Source organism: Caretta caretta, chromosome 10 (assembly GCF_965140235.1).
Source record: "Caretta caretta isolate rCarCar2 chromosome 10, rCarCar1.hap1, whole genome shotgun sequence".
In the NCBI taxonomy this organism is placed as follows: domain Eukaryota; kingdom Metazoa; phylum Chordata; order Testudines; family Cheloniidae; genus Caretta; species Caretta caretta.
The window spans coordinates 22,043,503-22,055,529 of NC_134215.1; the positions used below are offsets into that span (position 1 = coordinate 22,043,503).

At 41.1% G+C, this 12,027-nt stretch overlaps 1 protein-coding gene across 1 annotated transcript in view; it reads left to right on the forward strand.

Annotated features, from left to right (window-relative positions):
- The first annotated feature begins 925 nt into the window (after window positions 1-925).
- Window positions 926-12,027, forward strand: part of ERCC4 (ERCC excision repair 4, endonuclease catalytic subunit) — a 31,184-nt gene continuing 20,082 nt past the window's right edge. The window contains exons 1-4 of the mRNA XM_075132764.1: window positions 926-1,151; window positions 4,229-4,409; window positions 9,130-9,325; window positions 10,664-10,871. Coding sequence (XP_074988865.1) covers window positions 978-1,151; window positions 4,229-4,409; window positions 9,130-9,325; window positions 10,664-10,871 — 759 coding nt within the window. The 5' untranslated portion in view covers window positions 926-977. The remainder of the gene's footprint in view (window positions 1,152-4,228; window positions 4,410-9,129; window positions 9,326-10,663; window positions 10,872-12,027) is intronic.

Consider the following 12,027-nt stretch of genomic DNA (forward strand, 5'->3'; position numbering starts at 1 on the left):
TGAGTCTGCAGACAGCCTGAAATAATAGCTTCAAGGGCTGCCATTTTAACTCTTCAACTTGCTGCCACCCTGGGGGGGGGGGGGGGGGGCGCGGCACCTGGGGCATACCTAGGTCTCTAGATTGCCTTAATTCCTCTCTGGCTGTAGGCAGATCTGTTTACTCTTTTCTCTCTCTTCCCAGGAGGGAAGCTGTGAGGCGCCTCCTACCTGTAATTATTCAAAAACCTAAACCCAGGTTTTCATCTTTAAAACAATCATGCCCTTGGGACCTGTCTCCTGCAGGTCAGGTTTCAGAGTAACAGCCGTGTTAGTCTGTATTCGCAAAAAGAAAAGGAGTACTTGTGGCACCTTAGAGACTAACCAATTTATTTGAGCATGAGCTTTCGTGAGCTACAGCTCACTTCATCGGATGCATACTGTGGAAACTGCAGCAGACTTTATATATACACAGAGAATATGAAACAATACCTCCTCCCACCCCACTGTCCTGCTGGTAATAGCTTATCTATGCACATCAGGGATCGCAACGCTGCAAAAAGAGGACTGAGGGGTCTCAGCTCCCCCACCCCACGAGGGAGGCTTGAGGGAGTGAGTCACTTTCCTCTCCTCTACGGCCTGGGGATGGGGGTGCACCCCCTCTTTCTGCTCGCACATGAACACGGCTGGCGCTTTGCGGCGTTACCTCCTGCCCCTACTAAGAAGCAGGCTGGGGTGGGAGTTACACCCTTGGGGCCCGGGACACTCCCCACGGTGCGGGAGAGCTGGGCCGCTCCTCTCTTCCCGCGAGCGGCTCCTTCCCCTTTGGCGTTTGTGTCCTGCAGGAGGCGCTAGCGCTCGCGCAGCGGCTCGGCGCCCGTAGCTAGCGTGAGGAACCGTCGCCTGGCGTTTGGTTGAAGGCGGCGGTTTCACTGCTACTAATGCGCATGCTCTGCTCTCCTGGGTGCGCAACGGCTGCTGGTCTGTCAGCCCGGCCGGTTATGGCGGCGCTGCTGGAGCACGAGAATCAGATTTTCCTGGATCTCTTCCACCGAGACGGGCTGGTGATCTGCGCCCGCGGCCTGGGCATCGACCGCATCCTGCTGCGCTTCCTCCGCCTCTATTGCGAGCCGGCCAGTCTGGTGCTGGTGCTCAACACCAGCCCGGCCGAGGAGGTGAGGGGCTGCTCTCCGGGGCGTGGGGAGAGTCGATGCCTACGCGCCTTCTTCAGGCGGGAGGACACTCCCTCAGGTCTCTCCTTGGGGGTCAGTTCCCCGACCTGCCCCCAGCCACCTCTCACGGGGGTGGGAATCTTTCCTCCCTTCCCTTCAGGGGGAGTGGGATATGATCGTCCTGACACACACATATGCACTCCTGTCCCCAAAATCCCCTCGGTGCCAGTGGGTTGCAATTTAAATCCCTTCCTCACATACAGACCTACCCGCTTTAAAGAATTGGGGTGCGATTTCTCCCCCCCAAACCTACCCACTGTTCCCTCATATTCAGAGTTCATTCTTCTTCCTCAGAAGTTTCAAGTGGGGGCCACTTTCCAGACTGGGTATATCAATCATCTTGGTACCTTTAGAACTAGTTGTGATGGAGAGTTGCCTTGAGGAGCTGGTACTGAACCAATGCCTCAGCAGCATGGTAGGAGATATGGTGCTGCTGAAGTTGCCAATGCACTTAAGTCTTGATCAGCGGTTATTAAAGATTGTGTTTCATTGATGGAGATGTATGTTGAATGGAATTGGGCAAATACTGTACCCAAGTACTAGTGAACAGTCAGTCAAATAAAAACTTTGTTTGCTTTACTATTAGCAACCTGACCTAACTACCTGTAAACCTTTGTATAAGCAAATACTTGGTGGTGGAAGGAGAGTGTTGAACGTATATATCTGCATGTTTCTGTGCACTGTGTTGAAAGCCCTTAGTAAATTTGGGAGCGATCCAGTCAAGTAACAGAAACAATACTGAGGGCAAGTCTACATGACAGCACTATATCAGCACAGCTACAGTTCGTCTGGTGAAGACGTGCTATGCCAACAGGAGAGCGAGTGTGTAGGTCCTAATCCAGCAAGGCCAGGTTTACACTATAAAGTTAGGTCGACAGCTACGTTATCCAGGGATATGAAAAATCCATACCCCCTCAACAAAGTAGTTAAACTGACCTAGCCTCTGGTGTGCATAGCCCTAGGTCTACTGAAGAATTCTTTTGTTGACCTGACTACCCTCTCGGGGAGGTGGTTTAACTGTAGTGATGGGAGAACTCCTCCTGTAGCTGCCGTGAGCAACACTGATTAGTGCTACAGCAGCAGTATTTCTAGTGATGGCATAGTTTCAGGCACATGCTTAACTTTAAGTGTAAGTATTGTCCTACTGAAGTCAATGTTTGCAGGATCAGATCAGGGTCCAAGTAACTGGTCACACAGCATGAAACACAGAATAATTAGCAAGCTGTCCATATGCTAAAATATGTTTGCATAAACTGTTTTTTGGACATTGGAAATTTGTGAATAACTAATGAGCAGAAAGAGTATAAAATTGTTGAATAAATTAATAAAATTGCCAATCTCTAATACTTAGTTTAATTAAGGAACAGTTTGCCTTCTCTGACCTCTTCCCTTTTTTATGTGTAGAACATTTTTTTTTTCTGTCACTTTATCTTTTTACTTCATTGAAACAAGGCAAAGGTGTGTGTGGGGAGAGGGAGGAAATCTGGCACTTTTCAAGAGTAGATATGTTAATCCTGGGAAACTGGGCAAATTCTAAATTGCATTCTACCTATGGAGATTTCCCCTTCAGTTTAGTTGAATAAATATTCTTCTTACCATCCTTTTATGTTGTGTAATGATGCTGATTGTTAATAATTAATTACTACATTTCACCACATGGTTGGATTTCAGTGTAAAATAAAGTGACCCTTTTGTTTAGTCCAGTGGTTTTCAACCTGTGGTCCACGAACCTCTGCTGGTCTGCAGACTATGTCTAAGATTTTCAAAGGCATCCACACCTCCAGTCAAAATTTTTAGGGGTCTGCAAATGAAAAAATATTGAAAACCACTGGTTTAGGCTATGTCTACACTACGGACCTTACAGCGGGATAGCTGTACCGCTGTAAGGTCTCCTATGTAGTCGTGCTTTGCCCTCAGGAGAGAGCACTCCTGCCAGCATAATTAAACCACCCCAACGAGTGGCGTTAGCTGTGTCCAGAGGAGAGCCTCTTCTGCTGACATAGTGCTGTCCACACCATTCTTTTGTCAGTGAAACTTATGTTGGTTAGGGGTGTGATTTTTTTCACACCCCGACCAACAAAAATGGTAATATAGACAAAGCCTCAATCTGTGTGTCTATTTTTAAGAATTTTGAGATCCTTTAGGATGAAGGGCGTCAGACAAATGTAATATAATACATAACCACAGAATAATATGAATATGATCTTATTTATATAGGGCTTTTCATCCTAAGGACCCTAAAACACTTTTAAAACAGATACATAGACTACACAAACAGGTCACTTTATTCTCTGCTGAAATGCAGCTATGTGGTGAAATATATTTTTTGTATTGTAATAGTAGCCCTACTCATGGATCAGGACCCCATTGTGCTAATCACTGTACAAACAGAACAGAGACAGTCCTTCACTCTTTTAATTATTTAAGTTACTTTTAAAAATAAGACTTAGGACAGGGATCGGCAACCTTTGGCATATGGCCTGCCAGGGTAAGCCCCCTGGATGGGCAGGCCGGTTTGTTTACCTGCTGTGTCCACAGTTTTGGCCACTCACAGCTCCCACTGGCCGGGGTTTGCCGTTCCAGGCCAATGGGGGCTGTGGGAAGCGGCGGCCAGCGCAGACCTCAGCCCACACCGCTTCCCGCAGCCCCCAATGGCCTGGAGTGGCGAACTGCAGCCAGTGGGATCTGCGATTGGCTGAGCCTGCAGACGCGACAGGTAAGCAAACCAGCCCAGCCAGCCAGGGGGCTTACCTTGGCGGGCCGCATGCCAAAGATTGCCAATCCTTGACTTAGGGTCTTAAGTCCCTTGGATGCTTTTGAAAATGTTACCCATAATACTTGACCAGAAAAATATATGTTGCCTCTAGATATATAGGTAATCGTGGCTCATGATTACTACTTTGTAGATTTTTGATGGCAGCCCCCGAAAAATCAATAAGAATATAGAAATCTATAATTTTTTGCATCTGTTTAATCAAAGCAATTACCCTGGTGAAATACTGTGTCTGTGTTTGGTTTAGGAGTATTTTATTGATCAGCTGAGGTCAGATGGAGTTGTCCATCTTCCTCGGCGTGTTACCAATGAAATTACAAGCAACTGTAGATATGAAGTTTACACACAAGGTGGTGTCCTCTTCGCAACAAGTCGAATTCTTGTGGTGGATTTCTTGACAGATAGAATTCCTTCAAATCTTATAACTGGTAAGAGTTTAGTGAAAGTAAGCTAAAAAATTTCTATTTATATTCCTTTTACTTCACCTATACACACAGGGATTAGTTCTGCAACCTTTACTTATGGGTAGTCCAATTGATGTGTGTAAGGGCTGAAGAATTAGGCCTTTGTGAAAGTTGCAGTAACAATGCCTGTGTTAAAGGTGATGTGAAAAGCTTGTGGCGTTTTATTCTGCTTTATATATAAATTAAAGACTTGAAAGTTGTTGTGTGTTTTTTCTACTTGTTTTATTAATATTAGAATTTTAGATCTTGTCTAGCCTAGAAGACACACTAGTGATTGGAGAGCTAGTACAATAATTACACAAGACCCCCAAAATTGAAAATTGGAAGGGAAAGGAATTTTTAGCCAGACAATAAAATTCTGGATTTTGTTAACGCTTAAACATAATTGATTAATGAACACTTTGGAGAAAGTTAATCTCTGTTACAGATATTCCATCCCTTCAATAAACATGTGAGAGTTCCCACTATGTTAGAACCTTTAAGAGGTTTTACAGCAAACCGGAGTAGATGAATCTTGACATTCTTGATATTTCTAGTTTGAAGAAAGAATAAAGATGGGAGTTGGGAGGTTCTTTAGGCCTTCTATAAAACAGAAATAGCAAAAAAGGCACAAACCAATTTTTAAATGCTTTGCGGGTCATTTATAACTTGGTCTTTTATTTTGATGCTATTACCACAAGATGTCAGTGTCACCGTAGCTATTATAGTTTCATATCTTGCTGTACACATTGTTTGGAATATTAGAAATGGTATTGGATATAATGGAAAGGATGGAATAATTCTAGAAAAATATGTTTGTGAAGTTCTCATTCCTTTTTAAATGTATCTGATATCTCTAGACATGCAAACAATGTATCCATTTCTTTTATGAAAAAAAAAATCTTGCATTTTACAATCTAAGCATAGATTATAAAGCCAGAAGGGACAGTTGAGATCTAGTCTGAAGTCCTGCATAACACAAGCCAGAGGACTTACCTGAATTTAATTCCTGTTTCAAGTCCCATAGCTATGGCTGAACTAGAGAAAGTCTTTTAGAGAAAACATCCAATTGGGATTTTAAAACTTCCAGTGAAAGAGAATCCAGCAAAACCCTTGGTAATATGTTCTAATGATTAATTACTCTCTCTGTTAAAAAAATTGCTCTTCATTTCTAGTCTGGACTTGTCCAGCTTTAACCTCCAGCTACTGAATTTTGTTATATACCTTTGTCTGCTAGACTGAAGAAACCTCTGTGATAGATATTATGAACACACGAGATACTCAAAGACTGTTGTATCAACTGTATACATCAGGGGTTCTCAAACTTCATTGCACCACAACCCTCCCTTCTGACAATAAAGTTACTACATGACCCCAGGGGGGTTGGCACCCGAAAGGGGAAAGGGGGCTGCAACCTGAGCCCCATTGCCCCGGGTAGGGGTAAAGCTTGGGCTTCAGCTTCAGCTCTGGGTCCCAGCAAGTCTAATGCTGGCCCTGGCAACCCCATTAAAATGGGGTCACAACCCAGTTGGGGTCTTGACCAACAGTTTGAGAACCGCTGGTATACATAATATGTATTTTGAAGAGTTTGGATTATATTCTGGTCTCATGGGGGAGTTACAGGAGTTTTCTGCAAGAACTAAAATCACTGGTAACTTGTGGTGAGGGAGGGGTAATAAATGTAAATCCCTAGGCACATTAAGAAGTCTGGAGGAGTCTCTCGCACCCTACCCCGAGGGAAATTGCATATTCTAGTTTGACCTGATTGAAGAAGCCTGGCAAACAAAGACGTGAGAAATGTATAATGTGACCACCCTGACATGGAGACAGGGTTCACTCTTACCCAATCCAAGAACTGGCATGGTGCTGTGATGACAAGAAACAGGCCCTGTGGAAAGGGCCTTAAAGACTTAAACCTGCCATGGTCTTCATATGGAAAATAGATGACTGCCAGCTAAGCTAAGGGCTGCATGTAAATAGTTTATTGTTTTTAAGATCTATTTTTCTCTGTAATGCTTTTGTTCTGAATAAATAATACTTTGCTTTACAAAAGCTGCCTGTCACTGGTTAAACCCGTCATTGCCCCTGAGAGAGAGAAGAGTTGCAAGTGCTGAACTAAACTCAGACCTGCTGGAATAATTGTAATGAAATGAAGGAGGAATTGTAGCCTAAATACCCAATCTAGAAGGAGAGAGTCACAACAGTTTGCTCCAAGAAAGGTGACAGCTCGAGGTCTGAGTCTTAAGCAGGTGCCTTTAAGGAGAGGGTCAGAGGTGCAGTTTCTTCAGGAACAATGACGCCCTCTATTTTCAAATTTCTGTTCCCCATGGAGGTATTGCTAGACTGTGATCAAGTCACCTCTTGTCCTTCTCTTTGATAAGCTAAACAGATTGAACTCCTTGCATCTTTTACTAGAAGGCATGTTTTACAATCCTTTAATCGTTCTTGTGGCTCTTCTCTGACCCCTCTCCAGTTTATCAACATCCTTGAATTGTGGGCACCAGAACTGGACACAGAGTTCTGGCAGTGGTTGCACCAGTGCCAAATACAGAGGTAAAATAACCTCCCTACTCATTATTCCCTTGTATACCGATCCAAGGATTGCATTAGCCCTTTTTGGCCACAGCAGCACACTTGGGGGCTCGTGTTCAGCTGATTATCCCCATGCCCCCAAGTCTCTTTCAGAGTCACTGTTCCCCAGGGTAGAGTCCCCTCCTGTTGTAAAAGTATGGCTTATATTCTTAATTGCTAGAGAACAAGAGATTTTATTACGAATTCACACATTAGTAATGGATGGTATATAATCAGCATTGCTTGAACAATGAAACAGATAAGTATTTTTAAGCAGTTTATAGGAATGTAGTTGTCTTTAAATCATAGTAGCATATATTAAATTCATTAGAAACTGGCCAATTGATATCAAATTAATTGTAAGTGCACATCCTGTGGGAGCATTTCTAGTGGGGTCCTACGGGTTCTTGGCCCAGTGCTATTCAGTATCTTTATTAATGAGCTGAAAGAAAATATAAAATCATTACTGATAAAGTTTGCAAATAACACAAATTGGTGGAGTGGTAAATAATGAGCACAAGTCAGATCTGCAGGGTGATCTGGATCACAGTGTAAGATGTTGTTCAAATGAGCCCATGCATTTTAATATAGCTAAATGCAAAGTCACATATTCAGGAACCAAGAATGTAGGTCACACTTATAAGATTGGGGGCACTCTATTTTGAAATGCAGTGACTCAAAAAGAATTCAGGATCATGGTGGATAACCAACTGAACATAAGCTTCCAATGCGACATGGTAATAGAAGAGAGTAAATGTGATCCTTGCATATTTAAGCAGAGGAATATGGAATAAAAGTAGGTGAGTGGTGTAATCACTGTTATGTACAACATTAGTGAGACTGTTACTAAAATACTGTCAGTTCTGGGGCCCACACTTTGCAAAGGAAGTTGAAAAATTGGAAGGAGTTCAGAAAAGTACTAGAAGAATTATTAGAAGTGTGAAAACTTAATGTAATCGTACAAAGGCATAACATGATCAATGGCTGGAAGCTGAAGCTAGTCAAACTCAGACTAGAAATAAAGATGCAATTTTTTTAACAGGAAGGTGATTAATCATTAGAACAACTTACCTAGGGATATGATGGATTCACTGGAGTTTGAAGTCCTTAAACCAAGATTTAGATGTCTTTCTAAAAGAGATGCTGTAGCTTAACCAGCCTGTCTTCGCTAGGAAAAAATACTTTTTAATGTGTGTTAAATAATGGGTTTAAATTCTAGTGCAGACAAGGCAAACTGTAGTTTCAACTAGTTTTATCTGGGTGAGGTAATCCCTAGGCTCATCCGCATGGTTTACCTCAACCACCTAATACATGTTAAAAGTACAACTTGCCTTGTCTACCCTAGCATTTTAACAATTGTTAGAAATACACCTTTTTTGGTTTCAGAGTAGCAGCCGTGTTAGTCTGTATTCACAAAAAGAAAAGGAGTACTTGTGGCACCTGAGAGACTAACAAATTTATTTGAGCATAAGCTTTCGTGAGCTACAGCTCACTTCACGTAGACATTGCCTTGGTAAAATTCTATGGCCTATATTTTGCAGGAAACAGACTAGAATCATAGTGATTCCTTCTGCCATTAAAAATCTATGAAAATCATAAAAAATATGCTAAAGAAATGTCTTGAGGGGTTCTTTCATTATGAACAAAATGTCATCAGGTGTTTCAGTTCTGTAGGTTACAACCTTTTTGTAGATAAATTAATAATGTGATCTTTAAAATCCCTACACTGCAGTGTGATAATACTGTGTTAACTTCTAATTTTACCAACATTTTAAATTCTTAGGATAACTTCTAGAATTTTCTAATGCAACTAAGAATCCAAATTAAGCCCTATTGTTTTCCTTTTTTGTCTCCTTTCCATTTAAGTAGAAGTATTTTTTGTCTAAAGATGCCTCATTAACACAGCTATAGTGTTCAGGAGGAGGGGGGTGTTCTGTGGGGCTTGAGAACTGTTTCGACTGGTCCTACATGATTCCATATTTGCAGCAATATGACAGAAGATTTAAATTCCTATTGCTGTTTAATTGGCAAAACATTAAAAGAATAAAGCATTCTTGTGGAAAAAATAGACCCAATATTTTAACTTTTTTTTTTCTCCCCATTTGTGTAACTTGAAAACCTCTTATTCTGCCAGGTATTTTGGTATACAAAGCACACAGAATCATTGAATCTTGTCAGGAAGCATTTATCTTGCGACTCTTTCGCCAGAAGAACAAGAAAGGGTTCATCAAAGCCTTTACAGACAATGCCATTGCCTTTGATACTGGCTTTTGTCATGTGGAAAGAGTGATGAGAAATCTCTTTGTACGGAAACTTTATCTGTGGCCAAGGTAAGATGCCTTGCTACTTCACAATGTATTTTTATTAATTGAGTCTTATTTTTTGGATTGTGGTGGTTTTTCATAGGTTTATGTCTTCAACATCGCGGTTTAAATCAAAAGCTAAGATCTTCTTTTAAATGTGTATATAAAGTCTGAAGAATATCTGCATTTGACTGATGGAAACTAAGGCACAGAGTTTGATTTGCCTTAGGTCTCATAGTGAGTTAGAGCAAAGCCCGGAACAGGATTGAAATCTCTTGTCTTACTCCAGTTGAGACAATGAACATCGAAAATGCAGGGAAAATTTTTTCCATTGGATAGGAAAGTCATCTTTTGTACCCCACTTACTGTTTCTTTAGCCCACTCACCTTTTCCTTCTTTGTTCTGTCACATGCCACTGTACGCAGTATCTTCAGAAGCTTTTGTTTTAGTTGTAGAAGGGAGCAAAAGTGGGCTTAATTGGAGTAGGAAAGGGTGAACAGTGGATGTGCACAATGCTCTCTTGCTTCTAAATCATGAAATCCCCTGTACAAGTTGGGGATTCTGTGGGTCAGGAAGATGAGCACTTAAGTTTAGAGGGAGCAGACAAGACGAGCTACTGCTCCTCATGTCGTACTCCATTATCAACATTAATTCCCATGTATGTAATGGGCTATAGAATAGCCGAGAGGAGCATTATAAAGGGGTCCTGATACTTGTATGGAGGGCTGGGGGGTCTACAGGATTTATTGGTGGATTCTTGGGCTACACCGGATTTAGATACCTTATTCTGCCTGTTATATGGAATTTTTCCTTTCCACTGGACTGCAGGATTTGGCCCATCCATGGTTATTCTGTGGAATACAATACAACCACGTTTATCTGACTCACCCTTAACCAGCTCTCCGTATTTCCCAACCAACCAGGACTCCAGGGTCATAAGTGGGTGATCGCTCCTGTAGCCCATAGATGGTGCTGCAGCATTGCATTTTCCCATTCTCCAGTTTATCTGGAGTTTTGATTATCTGATCTGGCCCCAGTCCCAATTAGATCGGATAAATGGGGTTCTAGTATATAATATTGTAATTCTCCATCTCCTTATGTGTATGAGCTTTGTTATTCTATGGATAATTGACAAGGACTAATACAGGTGTGATCAAAGCATAAATAGTTTCTTGAGGCTGATCGTACACACTGGCAACTACCCTCATTTCTATAGAACACAGTGCACTTTTCAGTTAGCTTAGTGGTTTAACTTACACTGATTCTAAACCTCATTTTATGTGAATGTATTAAATAATTGTGGCACTAAGGCTGTAAGGGTTCTGTACTGCTCATATAAATCTTCATAAGCTATTTTCTCCCTAGGTTTCATATAGCGGTGAATTCATTTTTAGAGAAACACAAACCTGAAGTGGTGGAAATACATGTATCCATGACCCCTGCCATGCTCACTATCCAGACCTCTATACTGGACATCCTGAATGTGTGTCTGAGAGAACTCAAACGCTATAACCCAGCTCTTGAAGTAGAAGACTTATCATTAGAAAATGCTATTGGAAAACCTTTTGACAAGGTAAATTTTGTTTTTGTTTGCTATGATGTAACTGTGAAGAATGCAGGTCATTTTACTAGTTAGCATTCTGTACAATAATGTACTGTTATAATTCCAAAAAATAAGTAGAAGCAATTTGAAACCTCACCTTCAGCATGCTCATTGCCATTGTAAACTGAGAATTGTAGTAATCTGTCGTGTTGATTGTGTGTAGTTGCCACTGTAAAATTAGATAGTAATCTCTTTGGGGCAGGGACCGTCTTTTTGGTCTATGTTTGTACAGCACTTAGCACAGTGGGGTCCTGCTCCATAACTATGGCTATGGTAATACAAATAATAATAATAATGGGGCAATTTTTAACATTGTAAAGGCTAAATTATTTCTATGTAGCTTAGCTACTTAGTCTTCTTTATTATGTTTAATTCCTTATTTTTTGTAGTTAGCTATATCGAATGGGAAAATAAGATTTATAATTACCATCTGTTACTGTGTACTAATGTATGCCATGTTGTAGTTGTGTTGGTCCCAGGATATTAGAGAGACAAGGTGGAAGAGCTCAAAAGCTTGTCTTTCTTACCAACAGAATTTGGTTCAATAAAATATATGACCTTACTCACTGTGTCATAATAGCATTTTAAAGATTTAAGATGGCTGTACAGTTTCTGCTCAGAATATGTCCTTAATATTAAAGAGATAATGTATACAGTATTTCTTTCTTGACAGCATGCTCATGTTCTTTTTAGTAGGATCTCTTCCTATGCATGGAAAGCAGCATATACCATGGTGTATTTGTTTTGTATCGAGTTGCTGTATGTCATTAACCATGTTTTATATTGCCATTCGTAGTAAAGCTGCAACTTGGTTGATGTACTTTTGCAGAGTACAACCACATACTTCAACATTCACTTTGTGACACAGTTTACTTACATTCATTATCTCTGTTTTTATGTTAACATTAGGCTTTCTGGCTTTTTGTAGAAAATGTTTTTGTTTTATAAAAATACCAAAATTGCCCATCTCTAGGGTGCTCGTCTGTTATGAGAATAAGATGATATTATGGTGCTTTCTTCTTTCACTGAATAAAGTGTACTGAATACTAAGGCCACAGGGCAGCTCAAGTGAAATTAAATAGGTATGTTTGTCTCTTTCCTTCTCCCAGCAGCTGTGGTTTATTTC